The sequence below is a fragment of the Plectropomus leopardus genome, chromosome 20 (assembly GCF_008729295.1).
Source record: "Plectropomus leopardus isolate mb chromosome 20, YSFRI_Pleo_2.0, whole genome shotgun sequence".
NCBI classification, from domain to species: Eukaryota; Metazoa; Chordata; class Actinopteri; order Perciformes; family Serranidae; genus Plectropomus; species Plectropomus leopardus.
Genome location: NC_056482.1, coordinates 23,058,649 through 23,068,807, shown reverse-complemented (window position 1 = coordinate 23,068,807; position 10,159 = coordinate 23,058,649). Strand labels below are relative to the sequence as shown.

At 35.8% G+C, this 10,159-nt stretch overlaps 1 protein-coding gene across 1 annotated transcript; it reads right to left on the bottom strand.

Annotated features, from left to right (window-relative positions):
• Positions 1-1,346: 1,346 nt before the first annotated feature.
• gtf3c5 (general transcription factor IIIC, polypeptide 5) lies at positions 1,347-8,626 on the bottom strand. The gene is made up of 11 exons (XM_042509356.1): positions 8,316-8,626; positions 7,306-7,504; positions 6,843-7,047; positions 6,541-6,724; positions 4,863-4,967; positions 4,503-4,617; positions 3,677-3,757; positions 2,767-2,855; positions 2,448-2,530; positions 1,731-1,873; positions 1,347-1,643 (listed from the first exon to the last, which is right to left on the bottom strand). Exons 1-11 carry the CDS (start codon positions 8,517-8,519, stop codon positions 1,438-1,440), a joined length of 1,614 nt encoding a protein of 537 aa, XP_042365290.1. The 5' UTR covers positions 8,520-8,626; the 3' UTR covers positions 1,347-1,437.
• Between the last annotated feature and the right edge of the window lie 1,533 nt (positions 8,627-10,159).

Genomic DNA, 10,159 nt, shown 5'->3' with positions numbered 1-10,159 from the left:
AAATTACCTAAATTTGATGCTTTTTAGGACTTTTTTTGGACCAAATTTAAGACTGATTTTTGGATGAATCATCTTTTAGTAAATCAAGCACTGAAGGAAGGAAGGTAAGTAAATGTATTTATGTAGTCTCATGGAAAGGTAGGTTTCATGTAGAATATGGTTGTTGAGTTATGTTGAGCTACATTGTGCTTTTTGCAGTAATTTCACTATTTGTATACAGTTGAAATATTGGGTTTAGTGGTAGATTTTGTGTACAAAATTTGTAAGTTGTAACATCAGAGACTGCATTTACCGACACCATGAGAAAACTCTCCGAGTGCTCTTTGCTTAGTGTGTCAAAAATTACAGCAAAGAGTCCTATCTTAGGAGTGATTCAGGGAAATTACAGGAAATTCTGGGCGAGGGGTAACTTTTACCTTAGTGAGGAGGTGTGGCTAACCCTGTATGACCCATTTTTAACAGATGTGATTGGTTGTCACAGACACACCCTTTTGTGAGCCTGAAAGGTGTGGACACCCAGAGGAAATGAGATGAACTGTGTCACAATATGAGCGTGTGAAAGTGCTATCTGTGTGGTCACATTGCTGCTAATATGTTGTCATCATTTTATTTCTGGCGTTATATTGTTGTTGCAGTGGGTTAGAGATGTGAGATTGATCACAAAAATTCTCCCTACAACATCTAATCAGTGGCATTCTTTAACTCGCTATCATCCAGGATTTGGAGAATATTTCTCCTACCTTTGCACCTTTTTCTCCTCTGTTTTCATGAATTTCATCATGAAGAGCAACTCTAAGAAGCAACAATGAGAATTTTAGTAAATCAAAGTGGACATAATTAACATCTATCCAAAATGTTACATATCACATTTACTATAAATAGGTAGTTAATTACCTGAGTTAGTCTACAGTTATCAGACACTTACACTGAGTGTTTTTCATGACCTTTTCAAGATCATATTTAGACAAAGAAGATTGATTGTTAAGATTGTTAAGGTCTAATGTTTATAAAATTGTGTTTTAAGACTTTTTAAAGGTGTAGTGCATAGGATTTATTGTCATCTAGTGGTGAGGTTGCAGAATGCGTGGAGGAGGACTATTATGGCCAATGCAAATTAAATAATCAAATTTAAATTAAAAAAAAAAAAAAAAAAGGCCCAATCTAGTGCCAGTGTTTGGTTTGTCCGTTCTGGGCTACTGTAGAGTAATCGGCTCATTCTAAGGTAACCAAAAAGCAATTATTCTTATTTTAAAGTTATTATACACCTCAAGACAAAAACACTTGATGACAAAGATAATATTCTTGGAAAAAACACTACAAATACTTCTATTTTATTTACATTTAACACAAAAAATATTTCAAACATGTCACTTTTATAGAAACAAGTAATGACAAAAATATTAACAGATTCAAGATGAATGTCATCAAATGCTTTTGTTACATGTAATCCAGAATTTCTGTCTCCATCTCATTTTCACTTCCCTCAGACGGCTGAAACTCATCGACCTCATCTTCATCTTCATCATCGTCATCGTCCCTGTTCTCATCGTCCTGCACCTCTTCTTCGTCTGCATCCGAATCTCTCTCTAGCAGTTTTGAACTGAGGCCTCTCCGTCTGCGTTTCTTGGGGTATTCTGGCAACGCTGAAGGAGAGACAACACAAGAGTTAACTCACAACATCAACTCACACACTGAGTAACATGCGAGAGATGTGACGGATGTTTCCTTACGTGGTTTCTGGGCTCTGATGACCTTTTTGATCATGGCGGAGATCATGTCCCTCAGCTTGTCGGTGGTGCCGACAACACACCAGCCGTCCCGCTCGTCACACACCTCCTCATTATTGCCCATCTCCTCGAGCACCTGTTTGATACTGGACACACACACAGCTGTGTTACACCCAAACAGTCGGTGACATTTAAGTACAATTTAGACGTTCTTGTTATTTTCTAGAGTTTTTATTTTCTGCTACTTTGCAGTTCTACTCCACTACTTTGAAGAGCAAATATCGTATTTTTTACTTCAAAACCTGTATTTAATATCTTATTTATTTTGTAGATTCGGGGGGGGGGGGTGGCAATGAGCAACTTCAGACAGACCAAAAGAAAATTGGCAAAAATATTTAAAATATAAGAAAATTACCTGAAAATCAAACAAACAACCAAAACAAAGAAAGTTAAAAAACAAAAAAAAAAGACAAAAAGAAGAAAATTCAAGAAAATGACCTGGAGAAGTGCTTAAGAATTACAAAAATTCAGTAAAATAATTTTAAATATATAATTATTGTAATTAGAAATATAAGTTTCTGGACACATTCCCCTTGCTTTTTTTATTAATAATTTAAATCTACTAATTTCTTGTAATTTACAGGACACTTCTTTCTTTTTTTCATGTTTTCAAAGGAAATTCAAACCAAATATCTCAGTTCGCGCAGCACTGTAAAGCACCTTTCTACATCTAAATCGCAGAGCTGGTAAAACATCTGTCTGTGAGGAGGCAGCATGCCTTCTTTGAAGATGTAAGACGACTCCTGTGGACATGAAACAGAAGTCAGAAGGCAAATAAATACAGATTTAATTCAAGTTTTTCATGACTATGACAGGAAATCCCTTCACCCGATTTTGTCAGAGAAGATAAGACTAATGAAGACAAAAAATAATAATTTGAATAAATGCAAAATATAAGCTTTACACATAAAGCAGCTTGAAACCAGCATGTTATCACCACTCTCCAATAATGTCATCATATAACTGCACCGTCACGGACCTTCAGCTGGTATGAGACTGGGACCAGATCTCGACTGCTGCTCGGACCCTCCTGAGCTGACAGTTCCATCACACTCGCTGCCTGGGAAACTGTGAAAAAACAACAGCACTTTTTCCAATATGTTGTCAGTTTTTCCTGGCAACAGTAGCAGGACGGAGGAGATTATTGAGGACTTGTTACAGATGTTTGAGACAGGACGCGCATGACAAGGTTTTAACCATTTACCGCGGTAATATTCCACGGTGTCAACAGGTTTCAAGCACTTAAATTGAATGCTTTTCAAGACATTTTTGAGACAATTTTTAAATAAATTTAAGACTGATGTTTGGACAAATCACCTTTTTCATTTAAGCATCGCAGCTGAGCATTAAGGTAAATATGTGGCCACATGAAGTGGATTTTTCGTAGAAATATGGTTATTAGATTGAGTTTGGTTAATTTGCCCTTTGCAAACAGGTAAGTGCAAGTATAAAGTAAAAATATAGTTTAGGTCAAGTGTCAAGTTTAAAGATTTGTAACATCAGACGTATGGACTTTCACGTGAAAGAATTTGACTCATTTTGACAAAAACAAAAAAAAAGAGAAAAACAACATCAATATTGATAATAAATTTGAAAATAAAGACCTGACTTTTTTATATTTCTAAAATTTTACTGGAGAATTTTTAAGGACCTGCAGACAACCTGACTATGCGTTGTAATTTGGTGGTCTGACTGGATGGTTTATGGATCATGTGAGCAGAAAACTGCCAAAACTACAATAAGGCTCCATTTTTATCTTGTTTTAATTTAATTTGCATCATTATCTTTTCCTTGCAGCATGATTGTGTCTGTCTTTAGAAATGTTAAAATCTGCAGTGATGGAAACTGACATCTACTTAGCGTGAGTTTTATATAACTCACAGACTCACCTGTTTTGTTGAACGTGATGGGCAGACTGTAGTTCAGTGCGCTCCTCTTGGCCTTCACTGGCATGTCAGATAATGAATACCCTAAAATATGAAGACCAACAGTCAGTGTCAGGCAGACAGGTCGTCACCTTTAATTAAGATTCATAAATGAAAGAAAGGATGGCGTACAATATCACTGAAGTGGCACACAACTTAATTTTTCTTTTTTAATATAAAAAAATAGACACCAACTGGGTTAAAGATACTCCACCCACACTGACAGCCTGGTACAGCCTCAAGATTTGGAGCCCTTTGTTTAATTATTTACCATATGAACTCAAAAAACGACATTATCGATACCCTTCAGATCGGAAGAAAATTACACCCAGGGCCACATGAGTTTTACGAGACCATTTTTTGACACACGTTGCTGATGAGAGTCAGATGACAATGTACTCCATCTCTCAGGATACAGTTATGGTCAGTATTTTGATTTATTTGCTATTTCTTGTTAATATTATTAATATTTTAAAATCTTTTTTTCTTCTTTTTGTTTTATAACCAAATTGTAACCTAAACCATGTTTTTACATTCATATTTCACCAATGTATATTATCGTGCATCAAATGTCCTTTTTGTATGTTACATGTACTTTTTAGCCCTTGTGTATATACACTATGGACTTGTTTTGTAATACTGTGAGTGTTATCTTCTGAAAATAATAAAAAATGTTTATTAGAAAAATGAATTAAAAAAAAGGACACCAACAGTGACACTGAAAAGAACTCAGTGAAAACACATTTGAATGAAACATTAAAAACATGCAGTAAGCGTGTGAGGTTGTTACCGTGTTTGGTGCTGCAGCGGATCCTAAAATCTAGTAACTGGTATTTCTTGGCTTCATTGCACTTTCGAGGGTCATAGCCGAGCCTCACCCACAGACTTCTCCATGGTCCCGTCACCTACAAACACAAATCTGATGTTTCACTTGCATTTTAGGGAAAAAAATAACATTAAAAGTTTCCTATATGTTTACAAATGGATAGATTTCAGCTTGGAATCTGTGCAGATTTCCATTCAGATTCTTGTTTAAGTTTCACTATATCTAAATGATATCAGTAAAAACGTATTTGACAGTATTTACTTTTTGGCTGCAAGAGCCAAAGAAAACAATCTTTTCCGGGCACACCGTGACCCCTCAGCTCACCATGTAGTAGGCGAAGATGGGCAGCAGCAGCTTCAGTTTATCAGGGTGGATGTTGATGTTGGCCTTGACCGCGTTCCGGGACCAGATGGGCCGACTCTCAAACATCTAGGTACAAAAAGTTTTGTTTGAGATAAGATAAAAGCCATGTCTGTGTAACATTAAGTTAAATAACTTTCCGACTTCAACCACATGACATTCTACAATTCTACAATTTCATTTAGCAGACGCTTTTATCCAAAGCGACGTACAACACAAGCAAGAATTTAGACTTAAGGAAAAAAACCCTTAGAGTGAAAACTGTCGAAAACTGAAGCGATTTAAAAACAGTCACTACAGTACAGTAAGTTTTTAACCCTTTGAAACCTCGGTTGACATCACTTTTTTTGTGCTGCATTCAGATGCCTTTCACAAGCTACATTACCCTTTGAAAACTGAGCTCTTTAGTTTGATTTCTTTCAAAATGTGGAAAAAGGCAACAACCAACTCTGCAAGAAGTTTTCCTACAGAAAAATTGCAAGAAATTAGCTTAAGGGGATGAGAAAAATACCTAAAAATTAGTTTAAAAAAAGAGGGGAGCATATTATTTATTATCTAATAAAATAGGGAAAAATGTCTAGAGAACTATATTTATAATTATAATAATTTTATGTTTAAAATTGTACAGAAAAAAACACAATAAAGTAATTATAAAATTATAAAATAAAAGCATTTTAAGTAATTTTCTTTCATTTTTAATACATTTTTTGTGCTTATTTTCAGGTATTTTCATTATTTTTTGGGGCCATGTCCTGTTAAATTGCTCCAGGCCTACTCTTTGTTTGTGTACATTAACACTTTGTGCAAATTGACCCCTCCTAATAAAATGCTTTAAAGTTTACTTTCAATGCTGTCACACTATTCCACTGAACTGCAGGCGACAGTAATTTCCCCAAAATGCAGTAGTGCACCAGTAATAGCAAGGAAGAAGAACGTGGATGCAAACAATGCAGGTTTCAAAAATTAAAAAAAACTCTGCTTTGCAGCATGTTTGCACAGCCTCAAGGAGACACACACAGTGTTTTGGTGGTTAACGCTGAAAGTAAACAGGAACTTTTCAAGAAAATTCAACGAGTGAGCGCGTTGTGTCTTATTTCTAAGCTGAAAGGAAAAATGTTGATTATTCTATAGCCATTATATTGTGCAATCAACATTTATTTCATGATAAAATTTTAAAGCAAAAAACTTTAAGAGATGACTTAAATCAACCATCGGTTCAATGATCAAATCAATTATGCAGACTAAATGTTTGACCTACTAATTGATTGTTTCAGCGCTAAAAAAAATCTGACAGCCCTCATCAGCCTAAGCTTTCTTCAGTGTGACTTTTAACACATTTTAGTACTTAAGCTTTGCAGTTTGCCATTTGTTAAAACGCCCTATTTGATTAGAACAGCCAGAATTTATAGGAAATTACATTTTGTCTGGGGAAGCACTTAAATGGTCAGTCTGGACTCTTCTGGGTAAGTTATGGTCCCTCCTTCCTTAATAAAAAGACCTAACTTACATCAGAGTGGCTCAGATTTCCTAATATCTTAATTACCTCAATATCTAAATTATTAGTTATTACACTCCCTGGCAAACAGAGTGTGTGTGTTGATTTTTAAGTAATTAGCGGCCATGATGACACCAGCACACAAACCTTTTTCAGCTGCTCCTCCGCCTGCTTGTCGCTCTCTTTAATGCAGACTCGTACCCAGTTGGTCTTGGCTGCCTCGAGACACTCGGCGGGCACGGTGGGATCAGCGAAGCTGACAAAAATGGCATTGTGGGGTCGGCGAGCTCGACTCCAGCCGATAAAGTTCTTGTTGTCCATGGGCACCTGGCTGTAAACACAGAGGAGGAGGAATGTGACAAATGTATTTCTGATAGTCTGCATTACTTCAAAGATGTAGAGTTCACATTGTTGTTTACGCGGGATGACGACACTTGAAGAGCCCTTACAGTGACTTTTGATAGACGTGGTCAGCTCGGTAAAAATAATCCACAGGACTGTCGAGACGTGAGAAGCTGGCCGGGGGAAGAAAGAAAGGCATGGGCTTCTCAAAGAACTCCTGATTCTCTGATTTGCGAAGGATGATTTTGTCGTACAAAGAAGTTTCTTTTCCACCTTCTGTATGTACAGCGAGGTACTGGAAGTCTGCCATCCCTGCAAAAAAAACAACAAAAAAAAACCAAAAATTGTAATCAGATCAACTAACCTCAGCCATTCATTTAATTCCACATCAGTCTTTTTTTTAAAATTATTTTAACATATTCAAACAACTTCTATACAATAAAAAATACATAATGGAGTTTTTTTTTTTTTGAAAATGACTCAAAATTATTACAGTCAAGTGTCAAAAAAATCTTTGACAGTGGAGAAAAGAAAAAAAAAATCACATACTGTGGGGACTTTTAATCTAACCTTGGAATTTGTATGTCGTCCCAATGACTCCGAGTATCTCCATGTGGATCTCAGAGTCCTTCGGGTCCTTTTTTCGCACCCGTCTCCGCACTCTGAGGACGAGGTTGCTCGATGGGAAGCGGTTTCCACACAGAGAGTGACAGAAAGGGTCCTGAGGTCGGTAACGCATCTCAAGACGTCTGTTGGGGTGAGCGTAGGTCTGTGGGAATCACAGGAAAAGCTATGATAAATGGTGTAATTTTGGTGATTAAAAAAAAAAAGAAATCGGCAGCAAAATAAATAAAAACTACAGCCCTTTATAGTTGAATGCCCTTCCCCTGAGCCAAAATACAAAATAATAATAAGAATAATAATATCAAATCTCTCGCCGGTGCTTTAATAATTATTAAACAGTTCCTAAAAACATATAGATTATAATAACCTTATACAATTTCGATAGCACCTTTAAAAAGTGCTCTGACAGACAAAGCAGGAACTCAGAGAATAATAAAAATAGATATCAACAATCAAGCCAAACAGAGGAAGGTGTAGGACAGTCAAAAAGGTCAGAACAAAATACACATACAAAGGTTTTAGAAAATATAATAATAACAGTCGTTAAAGATAATAAAAGAGGAAAACTAACAAGACAACAAGACGAGGCGACATATGTGTGTGTGTGTGTGTGTGTGTGTGTGTGTGTGTTTTACAGTTTATGGCACGTAGATATTTTAACATACATCAAGGTAAAGACATTTAATACTTGCAACTTTAGCCTGTTGAAGCCATTTTATTCTTAAATATTTGAGTTGTTAATGCAGTCACAGTGTATATATATTTCCTGCATGTTCTAGTTATAACTAGTTAGTTAGACATAAATGTATGATCTTTATAAGTTGCTAAAATTTAGTTTAAAGTGTCCTAAGACTTTTGCACAGTTCTGTATATGAGACTGTTTTCAGCTTCAGTGCAGAAAATAAACATCTGATAGCAAATATAACAACAGAGTGTCCCCGTCAAATTCTGCTTACTTTGGAGACAGTTTTTTCTCCCCCGAGAGTCTCCAGCATCTTGTCCACACTGGTGACCACCGCCGGATACTCCACACACACCAGTTTGTGGTCCTGCAGCTCCACGCTGGACGAGCTGCCGGGGACATCCTGAGCGTCCGTCTGAGGGGACAGAGACAGCTCCTTCAGAATAAAATCCAGCTTCAGCTCCTTTGATTCCGCCATACTGGATATTTCTATCGTGTTTTTTCCAGCGGCAATAACACCAGAGTGCTGCAGTGAACGTAAAACACAGACTACATGAAAGAAAACCCGCTCACAGCCGGGCTGCAGCGTGCAGTTTGTGTCCAAGTGCAAAATAACGCCGGGCGGAAACGTGAGCGCACTCGAATAGTTCCGCTGGCGTATCACTGAGGCCGCGAGCTAAGCACAAAAAAAAACAAAACATTTTTTTCATGTCCAAATGTCCACATCATTTAAGATAAACATTTAATTTTAAACATTACTAATATTTTCTCCCACGTTTATTTTACCTCTAAATTATAAGCACAAATTTATGGTTAATATCATATTCTTACACTGCTAAAATATTACCGAAAAAAATATAAATGTCCTAAAATATTACTGAAAACATATATGATAGACTGCTAAAATATTTGAAAAAAATAATGACAGTTCATTGAATTATATGATATTAGTTTAAAAAAATACAGTGGTTAAACAGCTGAAATATTATTGAAAATAATAACAGTAAATTTCTAAAACATCACTGAAAGCATAACTTACTGTTGAGGGACTGTTTGTTATTTGTGAGAGAGGAGCGAAAGGCACTTCAAAGATTTTTTAATCACCTGGAAGAGGGCGTCATGCTTTTTTTTGGCCAAGGGGAGGAATATTCAGCTTTAATAGTTCTTTTTTTAATACCCTCAAAACCCACAAAATGGTTTGAAAGGCATGTTTCTGTAAAACTCTCCAAAATCACACTATTTTTCATAAGCAGAAACAGTGAAATATGATTATTTACGGTGAAGGGAAGTTCATGCATTTTTTGGAAAGCACAAGGAAAAATATTTTTAGTTGTAGTGAAATGAAAAAAGCAACACAATCTGAAAAAAAGAGGTTATGAACACATTTTAGAGTGAACTTTAATTGTGAGCACCCCATCATAGTGTGTAATCAGCATCTTGATATGGATGGATTATATTGGAGAAATGCTCACTTACACAGTTTGTCAAATTTGTTACTAAAACTCAACAGAAATATATATATTTAGTGCACTGAAAAAGCCTTAGATATTTTAATTAATCTGTTAAAACCTGAGCAAATTGGCTTGATTTTTTGTCAAAAACACTGGAAAAGGATGACGAGCAACTTAACAAAAAATGGCCTAAAACTTAACAAGAAACAGGTAAAATTACAGAAAAATGGAATTTTTTTTTTTTTTTTTAAAAAGAAGAAAATAAACTTACCTCAATGAAGTGTCAAAAACATGTTTCCCCTTTTCTGTAACATAATTTAAAATACATAATTAAGAGAGTTATGGATATAGTTTTCTGGATATTTTCCCCCTCATCTTTTAAACATATGTAAGAATCTCCCCCAGCTCAACCCTTATCACCTTTTATTTATTTTTTAAAATTATTTTTATTCCCAGTTCGGACATTTCCTGTGTCAACCAAGTTTCTCAGTTTTCAGAAGTTTGAATGCTAGTGAAAGGCATCTTAATCCAGATTTTAAAAGACCAAACCTATGAAAAATGGTAGCAAAACCAAAGAGTTAAATTTTTGATCAGTGTATGAAGAGCTGTCACGATGAACTTAATGTACACATTTGGCCACAGGGTGGCGGTGTAAAACCAAACAAAA